Source organism: Homarus americanus, unplaced genomic scaffold (genome assembly GCF_018991925.1).
Source record: "Homarus americanus isolate GMGI-L3 unplaced genomic scaffold, GMGI_Hamer_2.0 scaffold22250, whole genome shotgun sequence".
NCBI classification, from domain to species: Eukaryota; Metazoa; Arthropoda; class Malacostraca; order Decapoda; family Nephropidae; genus Homarus; species Homarus americanus.
The window spans coordinates 2,641,460-2,659,403 of record NW_024741189.1 but is presented as its reverse complement, the minus strand read 5'-3'; the positions used below and the strand labels follow the sequence as shown (position 1 = coordinate 2,659,403).

At 39.8% G+C, this 17,944-nt stretch overlaps 1 protein-coding gene across 1 annotated transcript in view; it reads left to right on the top strand.

Annotated features, from left to right (window-relative positions):
- The window catches only part of LOC121875636 (histone-lysine N-methyltransferase 2C-like), a gene marked incomplete in the record, with an annotated part of 92,316 nt that overhangs the window by 49,177 nt on the left and 25,195 nt on the right, over positions 1–17,944 (top strand). Inside the window, 6 exon segments of the mRNA XM_042380247.1 lie at positions 2,097–2,205; positions 9,187–9,350; positions 10,767–10,904; positions 11,183–11,356; positions 14,103–15,123; positions 16,071–16,192. Coding sequence (XP_042236181.1) covers positions 2,097–2,205; positions 9,187–9,350; positions 10,767–10,904; positions 11,183–11,356; positions 14,103–15,123; positions 16,071–16,192 — 1,728 coding nt within the window.

Below are 17,944 nucleotides of genomic sequence, written 5' to 3'. Positions count from 1 at the left end.
TTGGGAGCCATTTCCCAGGATGGCCGGAATCAAGAGTGAAAACAGATTCCTCGTTAACTCCTCTTCATTTATTCAGTGTGCCGGGTGTCACATCCTATGATCCACTTATGTTATGCTGGCTGTTCTACCTATCACAGACTCTACTACTACTACACTATACAGTTGTGAACAAGAAGAATTCAGCAGGCAGGGAGAGAGGTGGTGTATGGGAGGGTAAGGGTAACAACATCACACACAGGTAGCGAGTAAAGATCTGAGATTTTTATTCCATACCACAAAATGATTTTTTTTAAAATTAATTATGAGGCAAGTGCATCTCACACTCCCTCCCATCCCTGCCGAATTCTTTTTCACCTCAATTGTCCGTCTCCATTTTGGTCTTCCTCCCTCCTGTTGCCAGTCTCTTGCATCCCATTATCTCTCTCTTATCCATATCACATCAGCAATCTGTGGTCAACTCTGTATCTCTCCTGTCATACATATATATACTGTCTCCCCATGTGCTTTCTCTATTCTTACCATCCTGTTCAGTGTTCACCCTTAAACAGTTCTCTCAAGTGCCTTACACAGTTCTCTCAAGTGCCTTACACAGTTCTCTCAAGTGCCTTACACAGTTCTTTCGAGTGCCTTACACAGTTCTCTCAAGTGCCTTACACAGTTCTCTCAAGTGCCTTACACAGTTCTTTCGAGTGCCTTACACAGTTCTCTCAAGTGCCTTACACAGTTCTCTCAAGTGCCTTACACAGTTCTCTCGAGTGCCTTACACAGTTCTCTCGAGTGCCTTACACAGTTCTCTCGAGTGCCTTACACAGTTCTTTTGAGTGCCTTACACAGTTCTCTCAAGTAGAGTATATTAGTATTACTCTCTCCATATATGTTATAATTTATCTGTTACTTTCTTGCCCTCTGCTGTCAATTTATTCGTTAACCATTTTGGTCCATGAGTCAATACATCCTTTCCAAGATGTCTGAATTAGTTAACTTTTTCCATTCAAACATACCATTAGTTCTCTCTCTTTCTCTTCCTTCTATATTTACATTATTTGTCTATCTTGTTAAGTCATCCACAAACTTGGTTGAATTTTCTTTGGCGTCACCCAACGGGGCAGTATCATATACAACCAGAAGGTGATTCATCTCCCATTTGTAACCTGTATTCTTATTAAGCTGCCAAACTTGCCTCTTGATCCAGTACTTCTGTTACTGCTCCATCCTTGAAGGATATTGACCAACCAGGGTGACGTCCTTGACGCACACCTTCTAACCAGTTATTCTCTTAACAATCTAGTTTGATACTTGCTTTACTATCCATATAAAATCTTTACATGGCATTACAAAATTACACATTGATTCCATACCTTGCACATCACTTTCCTGTAAACTTCATGTTAATATACTGTGAACTGAAAAAGCCCATCGCTGTGCAGGACAGTTTTGGGGATTATATTTTCAATTTTAATCATGTTTGGAATTAACTTTTTACATTTCTAAAGTGTTTCTGTTTTTAGACAAAATATCAACAATGCCTCAATTACTGTTGCATATTTAAAATGGTTATCTTACATGTTTATTCTTCACATTTGATTAAGGAAATTTTTCTTTTAGCCTATTGACTTGTACTTAAAAACAGGTCCTGTCCTCTCACAATATTCTTAATGTTTTGTTTTAATCATGCAGGGCCCCAGGGTGATGGGTGTGATTTATGATCTTTGATTCTACATATAAGACTTTTCCATTAAATTGCCTGTATTTTGTAAACAGTTAGGAATATCCCAGCACTCCTACATCCACTCTCCTTTAACCTGTGAGCTTTCATTGGTCTGCGAACCACACAACTAATTTCTGTTACACTTGGGACCTTACCAGCCATTTCATTTCAATGACAACCAAGTGTAAAGAAGACTTATGTGACATTTATAAACTATAATGTTGTAAATATTAATGTACTTGTTGATTGATGGGGAAGTTTTTTTTTAATTAAGACTCATATTAAACATTGCATCATCCAAATGTTATTCAAGACTGAGTACTTTTTGATGTACATACTAAATGCATATACTGTACTGTACAACCCTTGTGGTATTTACTCTCTACAGGAGGACGGAACACCACCAGACCTGCCAGAAGGGTTCTACACGTTGCCTGGTCCCGAGCCTGGAACGTTCACATTAAGAAAGCGCAGATACCGCAACATCAAAACTTTAGGTTGGTTTGGATTATCAGGATACCGTATATAGTTGATGCGGTAGAGTTTTGATAATTCTCGGTTTAGGTGCCAGAAGACGTCATTAATTATCATATCGTGGACTATAGTTTTAATTGATTGAAATGGAAATTATTAGTTTGGTTCCAGAAGCCAAGAAATAGTCATAAACTTTTCCAAAGATGCTTAATAATCACTAAACATCATATATAATACATCAGAAAATACAGTAACACATAGATATTATACAAAAAGTAGTTCTACATTACATAAACAACTCCATTTCTGCTTATAATTTTGTGTGGGTTACACCAACGTGGAGACTGCCATATGCCGGGCTGGGGTAAGTGCGACCACAAAGAACCAGGAATTGTATATCACACAGTAACTCATCTGGGGTTAATTTGGGATTTATTTTATTTTTTGTGTGAAAATTGATTATTTTATAATAATGTTTTATCAACCAGGTACTAAATAAACCTAAATAATATGAGAATTATGGTGGAACTTGTTAATGTAGAACTGTGGTAGTGATCCACCAGCCTCGGATAGTCCAAGAACAATGCAGTACTTGTTGAATTGCATCAAATATGTTTTCACAATAGAGCACTTCTGTAGACATACTATTACTGATTAGAGACCAAGAGTAAGCCTAAACAAAGGACCTCCTGGATATAAGCAGCTGACAGCTTTGTTGGTTACCCTTGGTCAAGTTACCATTGTTGTTTACCTACACTGTCTCGGTACACAGTATACTCCCTCCTACACTGTCTCGGTACACAGTATACTCCCTCCTACACTGTCTCGGTACACAGTATACTCCCTCCTGCACTGTCTCGGTACACAGTATACTCCCTCCTACACTGTCTCGGTACACAGTATACTCCCTCCACACTGCACACAGTGGTAGCTCTACACTGTCCTGTACACAGTCACTCCGTACCCCTCCCACACTCTCGTCCTACACAGTACACACCATACACACTGTCTCGGCACACAGTATACAGTATACTCCCGCACACCAATCTCGCACCCCTCCTATACTGCACACACAGTATACACAGTATACCACACACTGGGCACACAGCATACCAGTACTGTCAGCATACTATACTCCCTCCCTACACTGTCTCGCACACAGTATACACACTCCTACACTGTCTCGGCACATGCACCCTCACTGTCTCGCACACACACAGTATACCTCCTGCACTGTCTCCACACACTGTATACTCCCCCCTACACAGCCCCTCCTACACTGTCTCGTACACAGTATACTCCCTCCCACACTGTCTCGCACACAGTATACTCCCTCCTGCACTGTCCCTCACACACAGTATACTCCCTCCACACTGTCTCACACACAGTATATACCCCTCCCACACTGTCTCGGTACACAGTATACTCCCCTCTACACTGTCTGCACATGTACACAGTATACTCCCATCACTACACATGTCTCCGACACTACTTCCGTATACCCCTCTACACTGTCTCGGCACAGTATAATTAGTATACTCCCTCTCTACACTGTCTCACAGTATACACACTGTCATATACTCCCCCTACACTGTCTCACACAGTGCACACAGTCCTCTACCCTCCCACACAGTGTCTACAGCACAGTCCTGTCATCCCTCCCTGCACTGTCTCCTGCACTGTCTCGGTACACAGTATACTCCTCCTGCACTGTCTCGGTATACACAGTGTCTCGCACAGTATACCCCTCCTACACTGTCCTGCACACAGTAGTCCTCCCATGCACAGTATACCCTACCCTCCTGCACATGTCTCGGCAGTATACTCCTCCTACACTGTCTCGCACACAGTATACTCCCTCCACTGTCTCGGCACAGTAGCCCCTCCTACACTGTCTCGGCACACAGTATACTCCTCCACTGTCTGCACACACTGCAGTACTCCTATACCCCCTCCTACACTGTCTCGGTACACAGTATACTCCCTCCTACACTGTCTGCACACACAGTATACTCCCTCCCGTACACTGTCTCGCACTGTACACAGTATACTCCCTCCCACACTGTCTCGGTACACATGTACTACACTGTCTCGGTACACAGTCTACTCCCCCCTACACTGTCTCGGTACACAGTATACTCCCTCCTACACTGTCTCTGCACACAGTATTTCTCCTGCACTGTCTCGCTCCTACACTGTCTCGCACACAGTACCCTCCTACACTGTCTCTACACAGTGATCCCTCCCTACACTGTCCCTGCACACAGTGTCTGTTACACAGTATACCCCCCTACACTGTCTCGCACCGATTCCTACTGTCCGCACACAGTATACTCCTCCTACACTGTCTCGGTACACAGTACTCACCTCCTACACTGTCTCGGTACACAGTATACTCCCTCCTGCACACTTGTCTCACATACACACTGTACATATACTCCCTCCCTGCACTGTCTCTGCACACAGTATACCCTCCCACACTGTCTCGGCACAGCATACCCCTCCTGCTGTCTCTGCACACACTGTCCGTCTCTGCACACAGTATACCCCTCCACACTGTCTCGCACACAGTATACCCTCCCACACTGTCTCGCACACAGGTCTCGCACCACATGCCCCCTCTCCTGCACTGTCTCGCACACAGTATACCCCTACACTGTCTCGCACACAGTATACCCTCCTGCACTGTCTCGGCACACAGCATACTCCCTCCTGCACTGTCTCACACAGTATACCCTCCACACTGTCTCGCACAGTATACCCTCCTGCACTGTCCTACACACACTGTACTCCCTCCCACACTGTCTCGGTACACAGTATACTCCCTCCTACACTGTCTCGGTACACAGTATACTCCCTCCTACACTGTCTCGGTACACAGTATACTCCCTCCTGCACTGTCTCAGTACACAGTATACTCCCTCCTGCACTGTGTAACTGCATACAGTGGGGTATGCTATAACGAATCTAATTGGTTCTAGAACCTTGTTCGTTATAGCATTCGTTCGTTATAGGATTAATCCGTTCCAGGCCCCCAAATACAACCACTTAACACTGAAAAATATAATATAAAATTGTAGAAATTGTAAAAAAAAGTGCATGAATATGCATCTAAACCCCTGAAATAAAGAATATCATTAATACTTGTAATAAAAAAACAATAAATTAGTAAAAAAAAAAAGTTTTTTTTAAAATAATGTTCGTTGTAGGAGTTTCGTTCGTTATAGCATTCTCAATTTTATAGGTAAAACCGTTCGTTATAGGAATATTCGTAGTAGGATCCGTTCGTTATAGCATACCCCACTGTAGTTTATAAACATGTTTATTCAATTGTAAACCTGTACGTATGATAATTTAATATATAAATACTTTTATTATTATTATTATTATTATTATTATTATTATTATTATTATTATTATTATTATTATTATGTTATATAAATGAGGATGGGGGCACGTTCAGCTCGGGAACGGGGAGGTGGGGATACTCAGTCTACTATCCAACCGCCCTGCCTTCCACTTCCTTCTATTAATTTTTTTACTTTATAGTTGTATATTATATTTTCTTTATAGTAAGTCCTCGATATATGTGAGGGATGCAGTCCTGAAACCTTTGCATAAATTGAAATCGCATACAGTATATCAAATACAGAAAACCCTTGTTATTCGTGGGGGTCAGGTTCCAAGGAATGGCACTAATAGGCAAAACCGCGAATTTGCTACCTTTTACTACCTTAGTGCACTACTGTACCAAACAACAGACCAGCCATGGCAGCACCCATCCTCTCTTTTAACCTATCTAATAATACAGCTTTCTTTGTCAGGGTCATCACTGACTTCTGTCTTTTACATTTCATTCCACTAGCATCACTAGCACTGACACAAGGCAGCCTTTTAGGGGCCATTTCACACAGAAACACTAAAGTTTGGAGAGTACAACACGAGATGCTGCGTGGGTGACTCGTTGTGCTGCAGGAAAAGGCTCCCAGGCTTGCCACCATAGCCACCATCTGCTTACCGCGAATCATCGAAATCGCAAACCCGTGAATGGCAAGGGTCTACTGGACTTAGTTAAATGGGAAAAAATAGGATGTGTTTCATAACCCAAACTGAAAATGTTCCAGACCCGTTTTAAAGGCAAATAAACCATAAAACAAATCAATAGAAAAATAATAGATAAAGCAAGTGTACAGAACAGTGTACTTAACAGATACATCAACTTGGGTAGACAAGACGGTAGAGGTTGTACATTAGGGGGCAGTGAAATTTGCTCAAAGCTGCACTCCTCAGGCATTGTTCCTTATACATATCTAAGACTCCATGCCAAATTTGAAGCTGATATGTCGAGGTTTAGTCTGCCGCATTTTCTACTGAAATTTTTAAATTTACCTACAGTACTAGCCAAACAGCCGCTGTGGCGGTGCAATGTTCTGTTCAGTGTTTATCAACTTTTTTTTCATCGCTGGAGATATTCCTTATGTTGAGGATAATTCAGATGATTCAAGAGATATTCCTCTCATCAATACTGATGCTGATTTTGTCCCTGATCCAAGGGCACTGACAGACACCAGTTCACAGAACCGGACAAGACTCCCTACACTGGCTGCCGCTTGTGACCGATACTTGATTAGTGATTATGCTGGAGCTGCCATTGCTACTGCCACCTTAACTGACTATGGCATTATCACAAAGGATGACAAGAGTCAGGTTATTGGACCACATAAGCTGCGGGATGCGAGACAAAAATACCGATTTAAGAGGCAAGAAATTGAGATGGCTAGTTTAGATAATTTGACGTCACTCTATTTTGATGGTAAGAAGACCGCCACTCGTGTGATGATAAAGAATGAGAAGACCGAGAAATGGAGTTCGAGGATGATGGTGAAAGATCATTATGTCATCATGGTTGAGCCTGGCAATGAATATCTCACACATGTGACTCCCAAGACTGGACACGGAAAGCAGATTGCCAAAACTATTCACGAGTTTCTGGTGGAGAAAAATCTAACCCAGCAGCCCATTGTGTGTGTTGGTTGTGATGGAACCAATGTAAATGTAGGATCAGAAAATGGAGTCATTCATCATCTTGAAATGTTACTTGGTCACCCGCTCCATTATTTCATATGTCAGCTTCACGGAAATGAGCTGCCTTTCCGCGCAGTTTTTTATCACTATGATGGTAAACCAAGTGGTCCTGAGCATTGGCGTGGTCCCATTGGAAAGCAGATCAAGGAGTCTTTGTCTGAGCTTCCAGTTGTCGCCTTCCAGCCAGTCAGTTTCCCTGATTTCCCTGTGTTTAATGATGAAGTGGAGAAAGATCTGTCCTGGGATCAGAAATACCTGTATAGGATTTGTAAAGGAGTTATCACAGGTGTTGTTGAAGATGACTTGGCTGCTATTGAGCCAGGTCCTCCCTGTGTGTCAAGGTGGAACACCTTATGGAGTAGAATCCTCAGGCTGTATGTAGCAACATCAAGACCCAGCCATGAGTTGAAAAGAATTGTCATTACAATAATAAAGTTCAGTGCTCCAATGTGGTTTTACATCAAGATACACCCTTACGTAACACACGGCTCAAGGAACGTATTCCAGTCCCTGCTATATATGAAACACCTGAATAGTGAGGAGGAGACGATAGTGAAGAAGGCTGTCCAGAGAAATGCATACTTCGCCCACACAGATCAACTTCTTCTTGGTATGTGTGCAGATGAGGACATGACTGTTAGAGAAAAAGCTGTCTCAATGATAAGAAAAATTAGAGAGGAGAATCAGCAAAAGGAAGAATGCACTGGCAGATCTGAAGAGGAGGAGGAAGATTCTGATGCTGCTGTTGACGAGAATTTGTTAAACTATACTGATGAGGAGGGTAAAGATGGAGATGGGAATGAGGATGTGCCTCCTGTAGTCAACATGAGAAAGGTGGTGACTCCGAAACTAAAGTGGCAAGCAAAAAACTATCATTCCATGATTAACTGGAGGAATGAACTCAAGACTGAGCCTCCTTACATTGCTTCTCTGTCAAATCTACAGGTTAATGACATTCTTGAGACACCATTAGTGGTGCCCAAGTGGCCAAACAGCACTCAGGCGGTCGAGAGAGGCATAAAAGTGATGACTGAAGCTTGCACTGAAGTGACGGGATACGAATCGAGAGATGGATATATTAGGCAAAGATTATTGTCTAGGAAAATGATGCCAAGGTTCCGCACAAAAAAGAATTTCAATATGAACTTGTAATGATTTTCTATACGGTGTACCTGTAAAATAACATGTGAATTAAATCGATGTCACCCATGTAAAATTTATCATTATCCTGGAAAACATTAAATGACACCTAATTTTTGGTATACACTAAAAGTTGACAAAAAGTCGTTCGCGATGCGGCAGGGTAAGTATGCTTGAAATGGCATGAAATTTTGCACAGGTGTTTGTTACAGCCATACAAACGATGCTTGAAAAGTGCAGCCTGCAACTCAAATAAAAGTGTTTTTTCCCTGCCCCCTATTGTACATAGTGTTGGAGTGACATCTGCAGTCATCAGGGTTGAATCCATATCAGGGAGAGTGACATCTTGCATAAGGCTCAATTTTGCTCGCAATAATTGAATTCCTGGTGGGAATAGAGTCTTCGCAAATGAGCGAGTTTGCTTATATTGAGGACTTAAAGTATCTCCAAGGCAAATTAAAGCAATGAAATGATATTTCCTCAACTTGTACATTTTTTTATGTAAACAGTCACAAGTTATGAGTGTTTTACCATCAGGTTATAAAAGACAGTAGTAGAGGTGCCTGTGAATTGAAGAATGTGAATTTATATTTTGTGTATTGTCAAGACTCCACTGTACTGTGTGTCAACAACTATCATATGTGGTTATTGTTGGTGTGAGCAAAATTGTAATGTTGTAATTCATCTGTCAGTAAACGTCACCTGACCTAAACATCTTACAGTTATTATTTTTAAACTCCATTTATATGTCTGACTATAACTTGCATCACGTGAACAAGGTATTGGAGGTTTCCAAGTTCGTGCCCGGGGCAAGAAGGAAGAGGAGAAGGCCAGAGAAGAAGCCACGCTAGACCCCCAGGTGCTGGAGCTCCGGCGAAAGAGAAGTAACTGGCGGACCAAGAAGAAGATTAAACTACTGGAGAAGTTTCCTTCTTATATACAGGTATGAAGACACACACAGACACACACAGAGACACACACATGTGCACACACACACACACAGAGACACACACACACACACACACACACACACAGACACACACACACCCACACCCCCCTTCTCCTCGTCCTCCTTCCTATCACCACTCAGTATATGACCTGCTCACAGTTGTTCTCATCCATATCTCCTTTCTCCATTTTTCTCCACTCTCCTCTTATTATATTATGTCTGTTATTTGTTCCTTCCTTCTTGTACTGTATCTAAGAGTCTTTGCCTTTATAAGAATCATTTACCTGATATACATTACTGCTACATATTTACCTAAACCATTAAAGCAAATTTGGATATATCAAATTTAAATGATTACTAAATGTAAATTATCATGTTCAGTACTTTCCTCCTTGGGAAGTACAAGTATTGTACTGTACATGAGGAATTAATGAACAATAGTAATAAGATAATGATTCCAATACAACTGTTGTGTAACTTTTGGGGAGAATGTTCACAGCTGCTTGGAGGACGGCTGTTGGGGTGACCTTGTATAGTAAGTTATGAGTGGGTGAGATATTATAGGGGGGGGGGGGATGTAATTATTTGAATACGATAAGTGCAGGATGTTGATTGGTTGTTTAATTAAGTTTACAGAAGTGTTTTTAAGTTACCAATAGGAAGGTTGCAGGAAAGGAAGAACATGTTTTGTGTAAATGCCTGGATGCACAAAAAGATAACTTCCTGTAATGGTGTACGTCGGTCATGAAGCCCGAGCACATACAAGAAAAGTGTGAAAATAAAGGAAAATAAGATATTGGGGAAAGAGTGAAAGGCAATGAAATGGAGAGAAAGGGTAAACTCTTGGGATAATACTGTGAATAACCCACCAGAAGGGACTTGACTGAATGAGTATTGCAGACAGCCTCGGAAGGGATGAAGAATATCTTCCCACATCCACTCCTCCTTTGGTGAATTGCAAACCAAGATTCTTGAACTCCTCATACCTGGGAACATTCTTGGCTGTACAATCTGCTGGGTCTTGGAAACTGCACCTCTAATCTCCAACCTGCTCTGAGACTCTTATGCTGTGAATATATACAGAGAGAATGGGCAGTGAAAGATTGGTTCGAGATATGATGGAAGGATAGGGTGAGGGAAACACTAGTAGTGAGAGAGATGATCATCCATAAAGCAGTGATGTGCATGACCAAAGTATAGAGTATGGCACTGAGGGATGTGGGTTAGGGTAGGTTGTGTCCGGAGATACATGGGGCCTTGTTGTGGAAGAGGAGTGCACATCTATCACAGTAGTAAGACTGAATGTGTGTTTAATGTGAGCAGCCCAGCATTAAAGTGGGGAAAGGCTTTGTCAGTGTGCAAAAATATAATGTAATGTTTCTCATGTCTCTGTTAATATTTCCATTGCAGGAAGCATTCTTTGGTAGAAACTTGATGGACACAAGTAATTTAGAAGAGGAGATGAAACAAATTAGTGGCTTGGATGAAGAACCAGATGAAGATGTTCTTGAGTCTCACAAACCAAAGTCTGCCATCACACTCTCCAAGGTGACAACTCTGGTATTATATTTACAAACAAAATAATCAATGTGGCCTTCATTTAATCAGTTATTAGTGAATACTGTACTTTAAATCTTCAGTGTTTTGTATTTTATTTATTTAATGTAATGAATAAAAACTTTCATTTAGTTACTCAGTAAATTCAGTAGATTCAGTAGGTTCTGCATTAATTACCTCACTGTACAAGACCTCAGATATATGTAAGTACTGTAGAAGAAGAAGAAGGGTAAAGCTCATTATGATTATTGTTTTCATTGGGCATCTAGGATGAACTTCAGCTGGTACAAGCAGCCCAAAACAAACAGCAGCATGGGCACGAGAGACGCATCGACCTACATCATACCAAACTGTTGCCGCACCTCACAAAATCTGAGGACGGCGTCGATGCCAAGAAACGCGATAGAAAAGACACGGACGACAAGAAAGACAAAGATCACAAGGTACTGTACAGTGAAATATAACCCAGGAACATTCCTCTTGTTCTCTCTCTGTCATGTGTGTGTTATTAGGTTCACTATAAACCTGACAACTCACATTTTGTTTTTCTTATCTTACACTAGAACGTCTATATACCGCGAGATGCGTTCCAAGAAAGGTCGCTTTAAACTGCACTAAATCCAAGTGTTGTTTCAATGGAATAATTTAGTTTGGTACTTGAGAGAAACACAAAATACTAAAAAGACTGAGAGTCTACCCAGATGCACCTCAGCCCATCTCCTAGAATAAACAAACCATTGTTTTTTGTAGTATTATGTTAAAACAAACACTCATAAATCAACACAGCTAAAATTATGGGATGTGAAATGGTCTGTTTACTGGGGGGGGGGGGGTTAAGGTGATATGTTTGACAGCTGATGCCAAGGTCTAGTGCTTATTTATTTATCTGTCCTTAAGAGTGACTTTAAGTTTTTCTCTTAAAAAATGTCACTGAACTGACATGTTCTAATTAATTTTATAACAAAGGGCTAGAATTTTTATCTCTTGTGCAAACTATATGACGTTTATATTCAAATTATCCGCTGTTTTGCAAGGATTCTAGCAATGCATATTATATTCTGATAACTTTAGTCTGTGATATTATATAAGATAAAAACTGTTAGCCTATAACCACCAAACCCTGGCTGGGAAGATGGGGAGGGAGGGAGGGAGGGGTGACAGTGACATGTTTGACAGTTGGCGGGAAGGTCTAGTGAGGTATTTATTGTTTATTTATGTCCTTTAGAGTGAGTTTTTGTTTTGTTTTTATAAAATGTCACACAAGTGACCGGGGAGAATATAATTTACATTACTGGAATTCTTATAAGATAGTGATTAATTTGAATATAATCATGCTATAGTTTGCACTAGATAAAAATTGTTGTAATCATTTAGTACATTATTTTGAGTACATGTACAGTACAGCTTTGCCCTTAGGACAGTGTAGCGTGCCCAGAGAATCATTGGGCGCGAATTCTTAAATATGATGCACCAGATTGACTCGCACAAAATAGGAAAGTATTGCTTTAAATTTAAACATTGTCCTTAATTGTGGGTGTCGCTATAAATCAATAATCTTAAATTGAATCTCTTTAAATTGACGTTCTACTGTATCTTTGTATTACTGTGCAGTATATTCTTTATTCATAAGGCAGTTAAAGCATAGAAGCACATTGAAATGACTTTTCTACAAATTCTGTGGTTACTTGAGAATGGCATGAGAGGTGACTGGCATTGTAGAAACTTAACACTTTTAAGGCACTTTTATTACTTACTGTGGTTAATTTTACATTATATTATGGGCTTTAACAGTTATGCATCATATTCAGGTTACACAGAATCGGTGGGTAATGCAGACGATGTACAGTACAGTATATATGTGAAACATGACGTATAATAAAGATTTCTTCCTATGTTCGTTTACGACGTATGTAGGAAATAACACATATCTGTACAACAAACAGCGAGGATCCCCTGTATGTGTTACTTCCAGTGCACCTTTAACCCTCTCGTGAATGATGACACGTTTTGCGTCAAATTCGTGATGAGACCAACTTCACGGTAACGCAAACCGAGTCACCGAGCTTTAAAAAATTTGCCAAAAATTAAGTTTTCAACAGAATTGCGTCATGGTAGCAAGTAAGTTCTATTAGATAAACTAATTGGTAATACTCGAGGCCCATAGGAAGGGAAGACCGGAACGTTAAATGCACAGTATTATCTCAGCAGTCTGACCGTGAGTGTGAGCCGCGTTCATTTAAATTTCCATAACTCCGTGCTGGCTGCCTCAACTCCTGGCTTACAGTGCTTACCCGACTCCCTGAAATAATTTCTTTTTAGTGTTAGAGAAGTGAAGTGATGGTTGTGTAAGGTAATATTGTTTTCATATTTACAGGGAAAGTGTTTAGCTTTCAAAAGCCACTACCTATCAGGCTATACAACCTCATTATAGTGACAATGTGTTGAAGAAAGTCTCTGAAAGAGGATGATTTCGTAGACTTGCATCAATTTTATCAGTACAAGTACTGTACCTTTCTCTTCATTATAGTGTTGGCTACAAGATGCAGTATAATTTATATCGATATAAAACATAGGCACAAAAATAATCGAAAAAGATAAAAAAAAAATTTTTAGCTTTTGATAATTAGTTTTTTGCTATTTTCTCAAAATCTATTGGTCACAACAGAAATCTGATTACTGTGTTGGAAACCTCATAAAATTGTGGTTCTAACAGTGTATAATACTTCAGCAGTTGGCTCATTATTGATGTATATAATGCAGAGGAATCAGTTACAAAGCCAAAGATATGTGGTTTATGCCACTAAGAATAAGTTTTTTGGGGAGAATTGATGAAGCAAAAAAAAAAATATTCACCGTGTGCTGTCTCGCCTGAGAGGGGGTTTATACTGACTCTACAGTGAGTACAACAGGTAAACAGAAGGTAATGTCAATAAATTCATTATCTTTATATCGATCCATATGTATTAGTGTCTGTTGGACAGGGGCTAATACATATGGATACATATAAGATACTGAATTTATTGAGATACAGTGTAGGACTCTTTAGTTCAACGGCAATACTGTACTGTACTGTGCTGCTTATAGCTTGGGAGATTAATATTTTGTGTTGGATGGGGATTAAGACATTTATTATTGTCAGTATATTCTGGTTTCTTATACTACATGTTTTCTTATGTTTTTCTTAATCAGGATGAAGATATGGCAGAAGAAGATGAAAACAATGAAGCTATTGATGCCATCTTTGCCCAGGGCGGCGATATTACCGACATTCTCATGCATGATATCATTAGTGGTGCCATAAAGGACGATGATCCCAACTTAACTGGTGATGACGACATATCTCAAGATACCATTGATGTTCCTTGTGTTAGTGGCAATGGGACTAAGTTAACAGATATTCTTGGACCAGGTTTTAATCTTGATGATGTGGCAGATATTATGAAGAACCTTCCTGAAGACAGCACAGAAGATAGTCAAGACTCCACCCTCTCAACATCCATTCCTCCAACATCAACATTGGGTGGTGCTGAGGGTGAAGGTTCTACTTGTGTGGACAGTGAAGCAAGTATCAACAGTACTCCTACAGTCTCTCCTGCCACCCAAGCTCCTCTAACTCTCCCAAACACCAAAGAAGCCCTTATTACACCCATCGCACCGACGGTCACCCTCCCTGCAGCCTCCACACTTCGTCCAAACCAACCCCCTGTTGCACCATTAGGCTCGGTGCCAACAGGACCAGTGATCCCAGGAGTTCCATCAGGTCCAACAATGTCTGCAGTTTCATCAGTTTCACTCAATAACCCAATCCAAGGTCTGACTCCTATTCCATCCATTAATTGTCCTACCACATTACAGAGTCCAGTTGCACTTCCAAGCCCTGTCACCCATCAAAGTCCCTCTGCTCTTCCTAGTCCATTACCAAGTCCTGTCACCGTAGGACCAGTTATAACCCAATCTCTTGCTAGCCCTCTGTCTCGGCCAGACACGCAGGCGTTGTCTCACGGATATCCTTCTACTCCTACATCATTTACAACAACAAACAAGGCTTCAACTCCGACCATTCCTGAGCCTCAGAAAATTTGGTCAAATAATGACTCTCAGTCCCAGAGCCTTAGCTTAGAGGAAGATGAATCTCTTGGTGCTAAGGCCACCAAGGCAGGTGTATTGTATGCTAACATCCACAAGCCCAACCTCAAAACAGATTTTCCAGGTAAGTTATTTGTCTGTAATTTTATATATATTCAGAATTTTACTCTATAAAGTTATTAGCCTTTACTGTAGAAATGAAAGAAAAGTTGTGTGTTGGAACTAGAGGAGTGAGTGACCGTGATATTGTAACTAATAGACTAATATCCTGTACTGGGTAAAGGAAATGTAATGAAGTAACAGTACAGTATACTCTTATGTGGTGAGGAGTTACTGAATACAGTACTCATCTCTTGACCTGTTCTAAAGACTTGTGAATCATGTCTGGGTCACTCGCAGTCCATCCAACTATATACCTCAGTCGGTGAAATGAAGATGGTGTAGTGCAGTGGCAGCCGTGCTACCTCCCATTGGTTTGTTGTTTAGTTTTATGAAAGATAATTCATTGGGTTTTATCACTTTGTACATTTGATATGGTTACAGTACATCTAATGATTATTATTATTTTTCTAATTAAAACACGTGTTCTGGAGAGTGATCATGATCTGCAACTTCCATATTTAATGTAACACCAAGTGGTTTGTGTAATATATTCAGTGTTTCACCCCACATTATGTAACGGCTGTACAGTACAGTATATCATTCAGCTGGGGTAGGATGACTCTCCACAGGTTACATTCTCTCCCACAAACTGGGATATCATAAACTTTGATTTAATAAGGTTGGATTAATTAATGTTACAAAGAGTGAAACAGCTTAGAAGACGGTGAGAAGCTCTAGAGTAAAGCATTTTTATTGGGGTGTAGAAATTAATGCTAAGATCAAAGAGAAATCAGAAAGGCAGATACTTTGAAAGGTTGGAATATGAATGTTGAAATACAGTACATTATGGTGGAGTATGTTGAAAAGGTTTATTCATTTACGGTACAGTATTGTGATGTATGAGAGAGAGAGAGAGAGATGCATTTATGTGAGAATATTAACCCATAAAGCCTTGTGATTTTACGCCAGCTCCGGCAGATCGAGCGCGGCAGATTAGACGCATCTGGAAGAACCTGAAGGACACCGAGGAGAAGAAGATGCTGATCCACAGAGCTCGCGAGAACAAGAAGGAATACTACAAGAACAAGCAGGTCAGACTCTGTGTATATCTGGATTTTTTTTTTTTCTATACATAATTTGAGTTTGTTCTAAAATATAAGCAAAAGCATCATTTTGTTTCCATGAATTTTTGTTGTGTATTTGATTCATTTCATTTACTGTGCAGTACTTATTATTTTATTTTTTTGCTGTTCCCATTTCAATGTTATTTGTTTCTCTTCCATTACTGTAGTACAATGGTTCCCAACCTTTTTTGGCTGCGACCCTAAATTTCCCAACAATACGGTGTCATGACCCTCGGGCATATAATATATTATATAGCTTGAATGTTAAGCAAAAATTTGTTTGACTATGATAAGTACTATATTTTTTAAATTGTCTGAAGGTCACTCGCGACCCTACTGAGGACACCCCGTGACCCTGATTTGGGTCGCTACCTGGGGTTGGGAACCGCTGCTGTAGTATATAGCCATATGATCAACACAGAGATGTTATTAGACTTGAACCTGTTTTATCTTTCTCCCCACGTTTGGAGCAAGTTAGCTTATGTGAAGTGTTGACACTCTAGCCTACAACACCAACACTCAGGCTGAGAAAATTAGTTCAGAACTTTACATCTGAAAAAGGAAGCTGTTAATACACTTATACCCAAACTATAACAATTTATATAAGAAAAATTATGTTTGTCTAAGGTAGTGTTAATGATAGTGAATAATTGGGGGGATTATAAAGGCCGGTATGGCTTTATACGTGTATGAGAGTGATCAAGGACAAACTTTATTAATGGTGGCAGTGAATCCAAGGTTGATCAGAGCCACTGTATAAAAACTTTAATATGTCAACAAGAAAAGATTGTAGCCGTATAGGATATATATTTCAGTCTCTTTAAAGGATTTTATTTTTGTTGTACAAAGACCATTTATAAGATGAAGGTGTGTGTTTCTTTATTATAACTGGATAATGAGTACTAGATATTTTTTCCTAGTGTTGTTAACATTTAGAGAAGGATATATAGCCTATGGTTCTTAACATAACAGATTCTACATCAGTATTATTTGGTTGATGGTATGGCTCTCAGCATGACTTGATACACTCGTATATGAAATGCTTTATTATTATTATTATTATTATTATTATTATTATTATTATTATTATTATTATTATTATTATTATTATTATTGTTTTTAATTATTGTTTTACTTCACTGGTATTAGTTTATTATGAATGCTACTACTGCCCTCCTGTTACACCATCTGAGTGCTGCATAGTGTCAAAAGTTTATTGAAGTTTTTTGTTATGACTCGTATCATCGTACATTTTCCCTCTAGACCGATGCATTTTGTTGACGAGTGAGAGATAAAGCCGGTAGTGTTGTTGCCTCTCTGTAGCTTGGATTCTCCTAGCTTCGTACTGTTTGATGATTTCTTATCTCTTGGTAGAATTTTATAACAACATCTCGAGTATTGTTTATTTTACCAAACTATGATCGGTCCGTTCTCTTCTGCTAGTAATGGGACGACTGTGCAGGAGAGTTAAAGGTTGGGGTTGCTGCTTGTGAATTGGTGTGTGGATTGTATGTCTGGTTAATGGGGATTGGATTTTATTTTATTATATATACTGTATATATATATATATTTATATATTTATTTATTTTTTAAGTTCTCTTCATTGAGTGTTTGACTGTGGCCATCAAACTAGTATCATTATGTCCACTTCAGTAGTATGTTTGACTTTTTTACAATGTATTTTTGCTGTGTGGTTATTTTTTTGTCTTAGTTACCCCG